This window comes from Salmo salar, chromosome ssa03, assembly GCF_905237065.1.
Source record: "Salmo salar chromosome ssa03, Ssal_v3.1, whole genome shotgun sequence".
Lineage (NCBI taxonomy): Eukaryota > Metazoa > Chordata > Actinopteri > Salmoniformes > Salmonidae > Salmo > Salmo salar.
Window position 1 is genome coordinate 89,845,792 of NC_059444.1, and position 16,090 is coordinate 89,861,881.

The following is a 16,090-nucleotide window of genomic DNA, read 5'->3' on the forward strand; positions in this document are numbered from 1 at the left end:
GTGTGTGTTTGTGTATGAGTACAAGTGCATAGGATTGTGTGTGTGGGTTTGCAATTGGTGGAAGGTGGTATGTGCATTAACATTAGTGAAGTAACACATAAAACATTGGTTTAGGTGTTATTACATGATCGGTTGAAGTTATTACATTATTCTTTAAAAAAAGTTGTTACTCACCTGATAACGTAACTTATTAAATTAAATGGAAAAAGTTATTACTATAACAATTCAACATTTTATCATATTAACCAACAAGATATTACATTTACCAGTTTTATTACATTATAAATATAAAAGTTATTACATTAACCATTGTTACAAGACACAGTATGCATAGTTCTTGCCTTGACCTCATGGATATTATTATTCAATGTATTATGGATTCGTTTAAGGATCATTTTAATAAATTTACATATTATAAAAATATAAAATTAAAGAGATAACTTATTGTTTAGAAGATAAGGAATGGATGGAATTCATTGATCAATTGAATACATGAATATACACCTATTGTTGAAACATTATTCTACATAATGACATTTCATAATAATAGTATCATGAGTATACAATGGCTTGTGAAAATATTCACCCCCTTGGCATTTTTCCAATTTTGTTGCCTTACAACCTGGAAATAAAATAGATTTTTGGGGAGTTTGTATCATTTAAATTACACAACATGCCTACCACTTAGAAGATGCAAAATATTTTTTATTGTGAAACAAGAAATAAGACAAAAAAACATACAACTTGAGCGTGCTTAACTTTTGCAGCCACCTTTTGCAGCAATTACAGCTGCAAGTCTCTTGGGGTATGTCTTTATAAGCTTGGCACATTTAGCCACTGGGATTTTTGCCCATTCTTCAAGGCAAAACTGCTCCAGCTCCTTCAAGTTGGTTGGGTTCCGCTGGTGTACAGCAATCTTTAAGTCATACCACAGATCCTCAATTAGATTGAGGTCTGGGCTTTGACTAGGCCATTCCAAGACATTGAAATGTTTCCCCTTAAACCACTCAAGTGTTGCTGTAGCAGTACGCTTAGGGTCATTGTCCTGCTGGAAGGTGAACCTCCGTCACAGTCTCAACTCTCTGGAAGACGGAAACAGGTTTCCTTCAAGGATTTCTCTGTATTTAGCGCCATCCATCATTCTTTCGATTCTGACCAGTTTCCCAGTCCCTGCCAATGAAAAACATGGGGATGGTGTTCTCTGGGTGATGGGAGGGGTTGGGTTTGCGCCAGACATAGCGTTTTCCTTGCTGGCCAAAAAGCTCAATTTAAGTCTCATCTGACCAGAGTACCTTCTTCCATATGTTTGGGGAGTCTCCCACATGCCTTTTGGCGAACACCAAATGTGTTTGCTTATTTTTTTCTTTAAGCAATGGCTTTATTCTGGCCACTCTTCTGTAAAGCCCAGTTCTGTGGAGTGTACGGCTTAAAGTGGTCCTATGGACAGATACTTCAATCTCCGCTGTGGAGCTTTGCAGCTCCTTCAGGGTTATCTTTGGTCTCTTTGTTGCCTCTCTGATTAATGCCCTCCTTGTCTGGTATGTGAGTTTTGGTGGCAGTCCTCTCTTGACAGGTTTGTTGTGGTGCCATATTCTTTCCTTTTTTAGTAATGGATTTAATGGTGTTCTGTGGGATGTTCAAAGTTTCAGATATTTTTTTATAACCCAACCCTGATCTGTACTTGTCCACAATTTTGTCCCTGATCTGTTTGGAGACCTCCTTGATCTTCATGGTGCGCCTTGGTGTTGCAGACTCTGGGGCCTTTCAGAACAGGTGTTTAAATACTGACATCATGTGACAGATCATGTGACACTTAGATTGCACACAGGTGGACTTTATTTAAATAATTATGTGACTTCTGAAGGTAATTAGTTGCACCAGATCTTATTTAGGGGCTTCATAGCAAAGGGGGTGAATACATATGCATGCACCACTATATTTATTTTTTAAATATATTTTTTGAAACAAGTTATTTTTTTTCATTTCACTTCACCAATTTGGACTATTTTGTGTATGCCCATTATATGAAACCCAAATAAAAAACTATTTAAATTACAGGTTGTAATGCAACAAAATAGGAAAAACGCCAAGGGGGGTGAATACTTTTGCAAGGCACTGTATGAAAGATACAATTATCAACATCCCCCCTCACACAGTCACACAGGTTCACTATGACATTTTCTATAACATTTGTCCATTTAGATCAATGTGTGATATTACATAGGCACATGGGAGACCTGATGCTAGATCAGAGCTGCATATTATGCTCCACAGAGGTTACCATGGTGATCAGACTAAATCAATTGTTTGACAATAGGAGATGGATATGACTGTTCACTAGATGTTTTATACTGATCCTTTATTCAGGGATCTGGAACCGGTGACAGATAGCAGGGAGAGGAAATACAGCACGTTTTTGTTTTCTGGTGTTTTTTCATTTGCCCTAAATAAGCAAAGCTCTTCCCACATAGACAAACATAGGGTTTCACTCCAGTGTGTGTTCGCTGGTGTGAATTCAGGGTCCCTGATTGACAGAAGCTCTTCCCACACTGACCACAGCTATAAGGCTTCTCTCCTGTGTGTATGCGCTGGTGTATAGTAAGTTTTTCTGACACCACAAAGCTCTTCCCACACTGATCACAGCTAAAAGGTTTCTCTCCTGTGTGTTTTCTCTGGTGTATATTCAGGTGGACTGATTGAGCAAAGCTCTTGCCACACTGAATACATCTATAAGGCTTCTCTCCAGTGTGTGTTCGCTGGTGTGAATTTAGGGTCCCTGATTGGCTGAAGCTCTTCCCACACTTAACACAAGTAAAAGGTTTCTCTCTAGTGTGTGTTCGATGGTGTCTAGTCAGGGAGGAAGCTATAGCAAAGCTCTTCCCACATAGACAGACATAAGGTCTCTCTCCAGTGTGTGTTCGATGGTGTCTAGTCAGGGAGGAAGCTAGAGCAAAGTTCTTCCCACACTGATCACAGCTATAAGGTTTCTCTCCAGTGTGTGTTCGCTGGTGTGAATTTTGGGGCTGTGATTGACTGACGCCCTTCCCACACTGATCACAGCTATAAGATTGCTCTCCTGTGTGTGTTAGCTTGTGTATGTTAAGGGCTCCCAAATATGAAAAGCTTTTCCCACAATCAAGGCAGGGGTAAGGTTTCTCTCCTGTATGAATTCTCAGATGAGATTTTAAAGTGTTAGAAACAGCGAAACTCTTCCCACACTGTGAGCAGCAGTACGGTTTCTCTCCGGTATGAATCCGCTGGTGAATAATGAAGTCACTCCGGCTTGTGAAACTCTTCCCCCAGTCAGAACAGCAGTGGTGAGGTTTCTTCCCTGTACGTCTCTGCTGGTGTTTCTTGAGATGTTCTGATCTGGAAAGATTCTTCTCTGTCTCGTCAGCAACATGTGGTTGAGGATCCCCAGATGACAAGCCCCTCCAACTGAGAGAATGGTTAGGGGTGTCCCCTGTGAAACAAAGACATTGAATAACTATTTTTTGGAAATATGGGTCCATAAACAAATACTATAATAAAATTTTTTTAAAAAGAAGTTATATAGCAGACTCTTCTCCAGCGTGACTTACAGGAGCAATTAGGGTTAAGTATCTTGCTCAAAGGGCACAGACAGATTTTCCACCAAGTCGGCTCAGAGATCCAAACCAGCAACCTTTCAATGTGTGGCCCAACGCTCTTAAACACAAGACTACCTGTCTCTCTTTTCATCAATATACACTCAGTGGACAGTTTATTAGGTACACCATCCTCTGTTCCCAAAATACGATTGACAATTAACTAGCCCCTGAGTGTTTTACTGTTTATAAATCAATTAACAGAAGTTGCAGAAACAGATTGTGGTCTCATCCACACACCCCATTGTTCTTACTTGATGAAATCAAATCTCCCTCCTCGTGTCCCCCTCTCACAGTTCCACTCTGCCCTGCTGTTTTCCTGCAGTCGACCAGCCCCACAGACACTCTCTCCAGACCCAGCAGTAAGGTGCTACCAGGAGAGTTGTAAGCAGGGGACTCCGGCAGAGTGGAGGGGGACGGGCTGGCTCTGTCCTGGTGACCACAGGAAGTATTGTACATAGAATATCATTAGACCAAACATTTGATTACTTTAGTCTAAATCTCTGATTGATTGGTGCATCCTTATAATACCTCCTTTCTCCTGAAGTGTGTAATCGTTCATTACTTTCCACAAATGTACAGTTCAAATCACTTTAGGACATTTTTCAAATGGAAGTGGTATATTTTTTTACTAATGTAAAAACGTATAACACTTGTAATGCCCCGTCTTATGTTCAGAACCTTTGATTGAGTATTCATTGGAGTTGAACACATCCTTCACCCCTGAGCCAATCTTGGTTAACCCAGAACTAATGTCTCACGTAATTGGTCAGCCGCACGATTTAGTTCTGAGTTCATACGTGTTAGGATGAGAGCTTAACAGATGCAGGAATGAAGAGCTCCACCCTCTCTTTCAAGATACGGGCCGAATGTCCCCTTTCCTTTCCAAAATGCCAACACCTGCAAAATCGTTATTTGTCATAATAACAAGTGAGGAATAACTAAAACACCTGAACTACATTATGATGTAGTATTTGGAGCCAAATCCGTACATTTTTTGGTTTTACCTTCCACGTCTTTCTGGTGCCTTTTACAGCTTGTTCTAGCCTAAAGCATTGCAGAGTTATGCATCCTATACATTTATATAATCAGGGTTTGGGGGGCTTTAGCCCCTCCCCCACCCCAAGCACCACACCACTGGAATGGCCGTTGACAAATATCCAACACATGGGCTAGTCTACCATCCAGATCAGAGCTGTAAATACAATCAAGCATGTCTAATGGCAGAGTTGTTAGTTTGGCACTGTTGATCAGCACAGACTTGGTATGACCCCCTCCTTAGGACCATCTGGCAGAACGCCCAGAATATGGTCTATAAGTTAAGATAGGAGACGGTGCCAGACACATGCCGGAACCAACCCTATGAACGATGACTATGTAACCTATCAGTAACCAGTATATAAGAAATCTAACGGGACTGCCCCGAGGGAGCTACCTTCAGAACGGTACTTTATACTTCTAAGTTTGACTTTGACCTCTCCAGCATGCTGATAAAAAACCTTAATTCATTTAAGATTGACTTCGAGTGTCCCTGTGTTGAATTTCCACGAGAATCCCATCACATACACTACATGCCCAAAAGTATGTGGACACGTGCTCGTTGAACATCTCATTCCAAAATCATGGGCATTAATATGGAGTTGGTCCCCCGTTTGCTGCTATAACAGCCTCCACTTCCGGGAAGTCTTTCCACCAGATGTTGGAACATTGCTGCGGGGACTTGCTTCAATTCAGCCACAAGAGCATTAGTGAGGTTGGGCACTGATGTTGGGCAATTAGGCCTGGCTTGCGGTCTGCGTTCCAATTCATCTCAAAGGTGTTCGATGGGGTTGAGGTCAGGGCTCTGTGCAGGCCAGTCAAGTTCTTCCACACCAATCTCAACAAACTATTTCTGTATGGACCTCGCTTTGTGCACGGGGGCATTGTCATGCTGAAACAGGAAAGGGCATTCCCCAAACTTACCACAAAGTTGGAAGCACAGAATCATCTAAAATGTAATTGCATGCTGTAGCATTAAGAATTCCCTTAAATGGAACTAAGGAAACATGACAAACAGCCCCAGACAATTATTCCTCCTCCACCAAACTTTACAGTTGGCACTATGCATTGGGGCAGGTAGCTTTTCCTGGCATCCTTCAAACCCAGATTTGTCGTTCGGCGGTGAGCCTTACACCACTCCAGCCGACACTTGGCATTGCGCATAGTGACCTTATGCTTGTGTGCGGCTGCTCAGCTATTGAAACCCATTTCATGAAACTCCCGACGAACAGTTATTGTGCTGACGTTGCATCCAGAGGCAGTTTGGAACTAGGTTGGGAGTGTTGCAACTGAGGACAGACGATTGTTATGCGCTGCACGCTTCAGTACTCGGTGGTCCCGTTCTGTGATCTTGTGTGGCCTACCACTTCTCGATTGAGCCGTTGTTGCTCCTAGACATTTCTACTTCACAATAACAGCAATTACAGTTGACCAGGGAAGCTCTAGCAGGGCAGAAATTTGACAAACTGACTTGTTGGAAAGGTGGCATCTTATGATGGTACCATGTTGAAAGTCACTGATCTCTTCAGTAAGGCCATTCTACTGCCAATGTGTGTCTATGGAGGTTGCATGGCTGTGTGCTCAATTTTATACACCTGTCAGCAACGGGTGTGGCTGAAATAGCCAAATCCAATAATTTGAAGGGGTGGCCACATACTTATGAATGTACTGTATTTATACTGTGGACTCCGATATTGCTCTTCCTAATATTTATATTTTTCTTAATTCCATTATTTTAGATGTGTAACGTTATTGTTGTGAATTGTTAGATATTACTGCACTGTTGGAACTAGGAACACAAGCATTTCGCTACACCTGCAATAAGATCTGCTAAGTATGTGTATGGACCAATAAAATCAGATTTTATTTGTTGTCTCAGCTACAATTTGAGTTCTGTCCTGTCTGACAGTGCAACATGGCCAGCTCTTACCGTAGCGTGGACTATGGAGTAGCCAGCTAGCGTTGCAGAAGTCCATTGCGTTGCATGCACTCTAAGGTAGCAGTGTGACAATTTTGTTTTGAACTGATGCTGTGGCGCTTCCAGGCAGCCACTCGAGAGTAACATGTATTACAATGTTTGTGTTGTTTTTTCATTATTTTGGTCGCACTGCATACTGTTCCTTGCTCTTTTAACGGATTACAAACGTTGTGGAATACTCATCACATTTTCTACGGATTTACAAAAAACATGCACCTCCACTGGCACCGCATATCCGAGACAAACTTTAGTGCTTCGGGAGGAAAATACTGACAATAGAAGTTAACAGACCTAAAACACATCAAAAACACAATCACTCACGTGAATGCAGAATTCTAAAGTGAATTATGTGACGTCACAAATACGTCCCAGAATGCCCCAGAGACCCCGAATGTGCTTGTTTGTAATTCAAAATCATTGATAAACAAAGTGGATGAATTTGAACTGCTTCTTCAATCTGTAAATGCAAACATTGAATGCGTCACTTAAACTTGGGCCACGAAAATATCCCAGACGAATCTCTTTTCACATATAACTATCAGCTGTTCAGAAATGACAGGTCCAGAGAGGGGATGTGGCTATGCATGTGAATCACAGTATGCAAGCAAAGAGAAGAACTGACCTAGAGAAAGAGGAATTTGAGTGTATGTGGCTTCGGCTCCGTCCTAAACGACTCCCAAACTCAGTTTCAACTCTGTTTGTGAGAATACTCTACCATCCACTACGGGCAAATGAGAAAACACTTCGGTAGAACACTGTGGATTATCTCATCAACACTGTCGATGTGATCAGGATGTCCTATACCTAAAGTGTCAAACCCATGTACAACGAGTGACTGGAGGCCCATCTCTCTAACGTCATGCCTTGGACAAATCCAGGAGAACTTCATTAAAAGAAAACTCATGCCAACAGTTTTATCTGAGTGCACAAATCAGTATGCCTGCCTACCAAAGTCCAGCACTACTACCACTCTTTTGAAAGACACACACTCCTGGCTGACAGCTACAGACTCCAAAATACCAACAAGGTGAGGGTGTTACTTGCTGATATGTCCAAAGCCTTTGATCGAGTAGATCACATAAAGCTCCTGCAACATCTGTCTGACATTGAACTGTGTCCAAGGTTACTAGCCTGGCTCCACAGCTACACCACAGGAAGAAGACAGAGGGTGATGGTTACTAGCCTGGCTCCACAGCTACACCACAGGAAGAAGGCAGAGGGTGATGGTTACTAGCCTGGCTCCACAGCTACACCACCAGAAGAAGACAGAGGGTGATGGTTACTAGCCTGGCTCCACAGCTACACCACAGGAAGAAGACAGAGGGTGATGGTTACTAGCCTGGCTCCACAGCTACACCACAGGAAGAAGACAGAGGGTGATGGTTACTAGCCTGGCTCCACAGCTACACCACAGGAAGAAGACAGAGGGTGATGGTTACTAGCCTGGCTCCACAGCTACACCACAGGAAGAAGACAGAGGGTGATGGTTACTAGCCTGGCTACACAGCTACACCACAGGAAGAAGACAGAGGGTGATGGTTACTAGCCTGGCTCCACAGCTACACCACAGGAAGAAGACAGAGGGTGATGGTTACTAGCCTGGCTCCACAGCTACACCACAGGAAGAAGACAGAGGGTGATGGTTACTAGCCTGGCTCCACAGCTACACCACAGGAAGAAGACAGAGGGTGATGGTTACTAGCCTGGCTCCACAGCTACACCACAGGAAGAAGGCAGAGGGTGATGGTTACTAGCCTGGCTCCACAGCTACACCACCAGAAGAAGACAGAGGGTGATGGTTACTAGCCTGGCTCCACAGCTACACCACAGGAAGAAGACAGAGGGTGATGGTTACTAGCCTGGCTCCACAGCTACACCACAGGAAGAAGGCAGAGGGTGATGGTTACTAGCCTGGCTCCACAGCTACACCACCAGAAGAAGACAGAGGGTGATGGTTACTAGCCTGGCTCCACAGCTACACCACAGGAAGAAGGCAGAGGGTGATGGTTACTAGCCTGGCTCCACAGCTACACCACAGGAAGAAGACAGAGGGTGATGGTTACTAGCCTGGCTCCACAGCTACACCACAGGAAGAAGGCAGAGGGTGATGGTTACTAGCCTGGCTCCACAGCTACACCACAGGAAGAAGACAGAGGGTGATGGTTACTAGCCTGGCTCCACAGCTACACCACAGGAAGAAGGCAGAGGGTGATGGTTACTAGCCTGGCTCCACAGCTACACCACAGGAAGAAGACAGAGGGTGATGGTTACTAGCCTGGCTCCACAGCTACACCACAGGTAGAAGACAGAGGGTGATGGTTACTAGCCTGGCTCCACAGCTACACCACAGGAAGAAGACAGAGGGTGATGGTTACTAGCCTGGCTCCACAGCTACGCCACAGGAAGAAGACAGAGGGTGATGGTTACTAGCCTGGCTCCACAGCTACACCACAGGAAGAAGACAGAGGGTGATGGTTACTAGCCTGGCTCCACAGCTACACCACAGCAAGAAGGCAGAGGGTGATGGTTACTAGCCTGGCTCCACAGCTACACCACAGGAAGAAGGCAGAGGGTGATGGTTACTAGCCTGGCTCCACAGCTACTCCACAGCAAGAAGGCAGAGGGTGATGGTTACTAGCCTGGCTCCACAGCTACACCACAGCAAGAAGGCAGAGGGTGATGGTTACTAGCCTGGCTCCACAGCTACACCACAGCAAGAAGGCAGAGGGTGATGGTTACTAGCCTGGCTCCACAGCTACTCCACAGCAAGAAGGCAGAGGGTGATGGCAAATGGCACTTTTAGCCCTTGGTCAGAGGTCACCTCTGGTGTGCCACAAGGGGGCGTGGTCTCACCATATCTGTTTCTCCTTCAGATGTCCACCCGAAAAGTTGTCTTCAGTGACACTCTGGACACTGGGTATGCAGACGATGTAGGGCTGTCCCGAGTCATACCATTAACCAGCATCAAAGAGGACATTTCCATGGGCTTGGAGGCAAAGCAGCTGGAAGAGTGGGCCACATCCATCAACATGCTCCTGAATGGGAAAAAGTCTGTGGAAATTGGGATGTGTTTTCTAGAAACCATCCACAACCTGCACCACTAATCCTAGGAGGACAGGAAGTAACAGTGGTAACAACACCTAAGTATCTTGGTTTTCTGTTAGACTCTAAACTCAGTGGAGACACGTGGAGCAGTCAGTGAGGAAGGCCTCAAAATGCCTGCGCTTTTTGACTGTTCTTTCCAGAAATGGCCGACCCACTGCAGATCTGGTCACAGTCTATACTACACTGGTCAGGCCTTGTCTGGAATACGGTGGAGTGCTGTTAGTTGGATGCAGTAATATGGTGGAGTGCTGTTAGCTGGATGCAGTAATATGGTGGAGTGCTGTTAGTTGGATGCAGTAATACGGTGGAGTGCTGTTAGTTGGATGCAGTAAAAAGCAGCAGGCCCAACTAGACAGGGTGCAGAGGAGGGCCTTGAGGATCATCTCCAGAGGTGGAGCAGTCTAACCACAGCTCCCCTCACTGCAGAGCAGGCGAGAGCAGGCTGCAGTGCATCTGGTGAAGGACATGCACACTCTTGACCATCCACTGAATGACCTGCTCCCTCCAAAAAGAGGTAACTGCACCACCAGGCTCCTGAGAAACAGCCACCAACTTTCCTGTATAACTGCCTGTACGAACCGCCTGCGAAACGCCACTCTACCCACTGCTATCAGACTGTGTAATAACTCTAGATCTTAAATGATTCACAATTACAGTTAGCTACCTTTCTTTGCCTTTTCGTTAGCTAGCTAGCTTCCAGCTGACTTGTGTTAGCTAGCTAGCTGCAGAGGCTAGCTGCTTAAGCAAGCTAACGTTAGCAAATAGTAGCTGTATTGTTGCCAAGCATCCAAGTTGCTAACCAGGTTAGATAGAACTCTGAAATATGGCTGAAACGAGGTTAGCATTGTCAGAAATGCTACAAAATGGTAGCACATTGTTGGTTCTTAATGGACAGAAATGTGCACGTGATATTGATACATTTTAAATGTAATAAAAACTGTTGCACCTACAAGGTTAGTCAAACATTTCAGCCCAATGGTCACTATGGAAGCTAGTGACGTTTTAAAACGCCATTTTTTTTTTTAGCTAAGTAGGAGCAAAAAATTCTGAACACTCACTACTAGAATATATGACAATAAAATTGAAAATAATAATTGTGGTGACGGACATTTTTTATCTTAGCCAGGTAGCCTAAGACACCAAAAACGAAAAGTGTGTACTGTATGACTGACTCATAGACCGTTCAGGGAACATGAAAGATGAGGATGGCATTAGCGTTTCTCTACAAGTTGGGTGAGTCAACATGTTTTTTTTCTACTTGCAAGCACACACAGAAATCAGTACCATGGATAGACGCATCCTATTCAGCCTAGGTTGATCAAACTAAATCGTTTTTGGCAGGGGAGCATCTTTGGTTTTAGAAGTGGGGGGGACATAATTATTAAAACATTTTATCCAGTTGGATAAACACTCCAAACAGCCTACCCGACCTTTATCATGGTCCTAAAGCACACCGTTGCCTCGTTTTGTATCACATTCCTATTATAACATTGGGGGGGACTAAAAAGCAATTTCAGAATGTGGGGGGACATGTCACCCCGCCCCCAGTGAAAGTTGCGTGCCTGATTGTTTTATTATTTTAGTTGTCACTGTAGTAGACTAAACATAGGCAATTAAAAACGTTTCAAGGACTGCTTTTTTCCCATCTACGTAACATCGGACAAAATCTGAAACTTTCTGTCCAAAAATGATGCAGAAAAATGTATCCATGCTTTTGTCACTTCTAGATTAGACTACTGCAATGCTCTACTTTCCGGCTACCCGGATAAAGCACTAAATAAACTTCAGTTAGTGCTAAACACGGCTGCTAGAATCTTGACTAGAACCAAACAATTTAATCATATTACTCCAGTGCTAGCCTCTACACTGGCTTCCTGTTAAGGCTAGGACTGATTTCAAGGTTTTACTGCTAACCTACAAAGCATTACATGGGCTTGCTCCTACCTATCTTTCCGATTTGGTCCTGCCGTACATACCCACATGTACGCTCCGGTCACAAGACGCAGGCCTCCTAATTGTCCCTAGAATTTCTAAGCAAACAGCTGGAGGTAGGGCTTTCTCCCATAGAGCACCATTTTTATGGAATGGTCTGCCTATCCATGTGAGAGACGCAGACTCGGTCGTGACCTTTTAAGTCTTTATTGAAAACTCATGTCTTCAGTAGGTCCTATGATTGAGTGTAGTCTGGCACAGGGGTGTGAAGGTGAACAGAAAGGCACTGGAGCGATGAATCGCCCTTGCTGTCTCTGCCTGGCCTGTTCCCCTCTCTCCACTGGGATTCTCTGCCTCTAACCCCATTACGGGGGCTGAGTCACTGGCTTACTGGTGTTCTTCCATGCCTTCCCTAGGAGGGGTGCGTCACTTGAGTGGGTTGAGTCACTGACGTGACCTTCCTGTCTGGGTTGGCGCCCCTCTCGGGTTCGTGCCGTGGGGGAGATCTCCGTGGGCTATACTCGGCCTTGTCTCAGAGTAGTAGGTTGGTGGTGGAAGATATCCATCTAGTGGTGTGGGGGCTGTGCTTAGGCAAAGTGGGTGGGGTTAAATCTGGGCCTGTTTGGCCCTGTCCGGTGGTATCGTCGGATGGGGCCACAGTGTCTCCCGACCCCTCCTATCTCAGACTCCAGTATTTATGCTGCAACAGTATATGTGTCAGGAGGCTAGGGTCAGTCTGTTATATCTGGAGTATTTCTTCTGTCTTATCCAGTGTAAATTTAAGTTCTCTCTGCCCTAAGACCATGCCTCAGGTCTCTCTTTCTCTCTCTCTCATTTACTCCTGAGGTGCTGACCTGTTGGACCCTCTACAACCACTATGATTATTATTATTTTACCCTGTTGGTCATCTATAAACATTTGAACATCTTGCCCATGTTCTGTTATAATCGCCACCCGGCACAGCCAGAAGAGGACTGGCCACCCCTCATAGCCTGGTTCCTCTCTAGGTTTCTTCCTAGGTTCCTGCCTTTCTAGAGAGTGTTTTCCAGCCACCGTGCTTCTACATCTGCTTTGCTTGCTGTTTGGGGTTTTAGGCTGGGTTTCTGTACAGCACTTGGTGACATCGGCTGATGTAAAAAGGGCTTTATAAATACATTTGATTGAATGATTTGATGATGTTGAAATGGTTCTTGAATAGTGGAGGCAGCGCCTGTTTTCTTTGTGTTAACAATAATTCAATAGTTATTTAGTAGTCTGAAAACATCCGAAACATTCACTTGCTTGACCATTCTGTAGGTCATGTAACTATTTGTTACATGGAACATATTTTGTTAACTTAACCAGAAAGATGTTACACTCCGGTTTTATGATTAAACAAAAGGTGTGGTTGAATTTATTCTGCCACTGTCTTCTTGTCACCGCTGTGTCAATGCATATGAACGAACAAGTTAGAGCAAACAATATAATATCCCAAGTTTTTAATTACCATCATTGTTTATTTTGTCCAGCTGTTCAAATGGAAATGGAAGATCAAAGATGACGAAAAATAGGCCTAGACATGTTATACACCACAGTGGGCATACTGTTAATAAAACCAAACTTACCCGATCCATCTTGGAAGCTATTTGTTCTTCAACATTTCTTCAAATAAAAAAACGTCACCGTAAATCTGTAGCTAGCCAAGACTACAGTTACTTTCTTTGTTACAGCGTTCAGATAAAGAACAGCTAGACCAGAGCAATCACACGTCCTACACAATATCAAAACTTAAGTGGTGACAAATAAGTGTCTGATGTAAGCTAATCTTACTTCAATAAGATCCTGGATAAGATCTTACCTGATCTATTAAAGTCAGGAAAACGTTCAACACCCTATTCACCAATAATCCTGTTGTCGTCTAACTCTACCCCACCGTCACTTGGAACAACGTCCTCTGTGAGATTCCAGATAGTTTTAATTGTCTGAGGCCCAGTAAGGGAAGCCTGTAAAATACCAGACTTATTACAGCAGCGCTATCCGTGCAGCGAACCAGTAAAACCCGATGTATGTTCAATCCGACATCTGCAGTTGTCATGCAGCACTTACAGCAATGCAACCTCCGCAGTTGTCAATGCATTTATACTTCCGTTTCACGGAGCAGCCTCAAAGCAGTTGAGAAGGAACTGGTCTTCTTCTTCTTTGGTATAATGGCGGTCCGCCATAAACAATTGTTATAGGTTCATACCTCCAGCAAGTGTATTGGCTGTGTATCAGTCTACAATTCTGTAGTATTAATTCATTGCACTTTGTGAAAAACCAACTAACCCTACACCCATTAAAACCTCATTATTCCACTACTTTGGCCCTCTGATTCTACACCAGGCCAGCAGCCTGGGAGGACGGGACATTATCGTTCAAAACACCTTGCACGTCTTCTGCAGTAAAATATTGTACACCCAAGTACTTCTTCTCTACAGCTGCCACCACAACATCTATCCACTGTTATTTACATTCTATACCTGCGGTACAGTTGACAACCATGGCTATGAACGCCCAAAAATGATTGTTGGTGTTGTTTTTTTTCATCTTTTTGTGTCGCACTGCATACTGTTCCTTGTTCTTTTAACGGATTAAGCATGGCTTTGACAACGATGAATTGTACAAACGTTGTGGAATACTCATCAATGCTGGAAAGAAGTAGTCAAGAGACGAAGTTTGTATTTATACAGGAAGTACCGCCCCCACTCATCGTCAACCAATCATGTCAATGTCGAGCTAAACAGAGCTTTAGATCTCGCCAACAAGTAGTCTTAAAACTCGAAAATGAGTTACCTTTGGCTCGTCCAGCCATCCTTAAGGGAAAAATGAATGGGGAAAAAATGTGGGTTTTGGATTAAACGCCAAAAATAGGGTCAGCACAGGCTAAGGAAATCTTATACGTTTTGTTCTGAGAAAATAGCAGTCAGTTAATATGACCTTTATGAATTATGAAGCCTTTATGTGATTTAAATGCTTTTTTTTATTGCATAAGTGACATTAGCTGATAAAGATTGATGAACAAAACGAACAAGATCTCCTAAACCTGTGTTTACAACAGTCCTTATTTTCAGCATTTATCCAAACACCATGCAAAACCGCCATTAATTTCCTCCATAGGCTTTGTCCAACGAACCATGGCAAAAGTAGTGCCTATAGAAAGATGCCATTACTATTTCTCTCTATAGAGCCCCACAGTGGACGAGTCATAATACCCTTAAAACCAAATGGTCAAACTAGGAAATGGTTCCAATTGTTTTCCACCATTCACTTTACCCATAGGGGATTTTCCATAGGCTTACCCTGGCGAGACATTTTGAGAACCATTTCAATCTCTCTCGGACAAGGTGACGTTTATCAATATTATCGTCTCTATTTACACTCGAATTTCGCTCATTAGCATGAAAGTAGACGTCATGCAACGAAACAAATCCCTTAAGCTCCTGCATATCATCTCTAGCTGATACCTTTGCTAACAGGTATTGTGTAATTTTAAAACTTGCCCATGACAGGTCACAGAATTGTCCATTTAAAAAAAGTTTGCCAATTTATTCATTACTACATTTAGCTTACATTAAATTGTTAATCCAGAGATTCTTACGTTTAATGCTAGATCATTGATTGCAAGATATTAGCTGTTGTCCCTTAGTCTTTTAATAAATTCATAACGGTAAACCTAGACACTTGCATCTCATAGTATTCTGAGTGGTGACTCATTGCTCGCTACCTTGGTTAGATTCATTGATACAATTATGGGCTTGTAGCATTAACGTAATATTGGAGTCAGAGTCAAAATGTTCTTCACTCTTCACCTTCTTCTGGCGTCTGTCCATACTATTTTTAACTTGCTTTAATGATCTTCACCTTTTCCAAATGTGTATTTTGGTCCTGTTTTGTCCAAGTGACAACAGATTACATTATCAAAGTATGTTTGTCTATTTTATGTTTCTATCTGAAAATATTTTTCACTCTTAGTCTTCTGACGTTGACATCAGAGTCCTCTGAGGTGTGTAGTGACCTCTCTGAGGAGTGGTGGTCGGGGTGGAGGTGGTAGCCCATGATGGGGTGAGGGTGGGGGTCCGGTCGGGGGTTCTCTCCGCCTGAGTCCTGGACACTTTTGAAAGGTCATTTATGACGTTTCAGAACCACTTGTCAAACAAAGTTTAAATGTAGAATTTTGTTTTAAAAGCTATGACAGCTAATTTTGATATGTATACTAAAGGTCAAATACGAAATTTCTGTCAATCTGAACATGCTGAAATTGTGTCTGATGGATAGCTATGAATCTAATATTTCCAATGATATATGATTAAAGGGTAAACATAAGTAATAACCTGATGTACTGTATGCTGACGTTGTCGTAGGGTAAAACCTCTATGGGGAAACTGAATGGGAT

The 16,090-nt window shown here is 43.3% G+C and overlaps 1 protein-coding gene across 5 annotated transcripts; it reads right to left on the reverse strand.

Annotated features, from left to right (window-relative positions):
• Positions 1-1,848: 1,848 nt before the first annotated feature.
• LOC106601476 (zinc finger protein OZF) lies at positions 1,849-14,357 on the reverse strand. 5 transcript variants are annotated; one of them, XM_014193698.2, is made up of 3 exons: positions 13,284-14,148; positions 3,881-4,058; positions 1,849-3,463 (listed from the first exon to the last, which is right to left on the reverse strand). In XM_014193698.2, the coding sequence occupies exons 1-3, from the start codon at positions 13,290-13,292 to the stop codon at positions 2,364-2,366; spliced, it is 1,287 nt and encodes a 428-aa protein (XP_014049173.1). In that variant the 5' UTR covers positions 13,293-14,148; the 3' UTR covers positions 1,849-2,363. The 5 variants fall into 5 exon arrangements, 3 of the variants coding, with proteins under 3 accessions (XP_014049173.1, XP_014049172.1, XP_045571694.1); XM_045715738.1 differs by having other exon boundaries at positions 1,861-3,463; positions 3,867-4,058; positions 13,284-14,157; XR_006769276.1 differs by lacking the exon at positions 13,284-14,148 and adding an exon at positions 14,178-14,357 and having other exon boundaries at positions 1,866-3,463.
• Positions 14,358-16,090: the final 1,733 nt, after the last annotated feature.

Bases quoted from the DNA above. Each gene is read 5' to 3' on its own strand.
- LOC106601476 (XM_014193697.2), bottom strand. From the start codon at position 4,085: ATGTACAATACTTCCTGTGGTCACCAGGACAGAGCCAGCCCGTCCCCC. The intron at 3,464-3,880 runs GTAAGAACAATG...TTTGTTTCACAG, and splicing joins GGGAGATTTGATTTCATCAA to GGGACACCCCTAACCATTCT.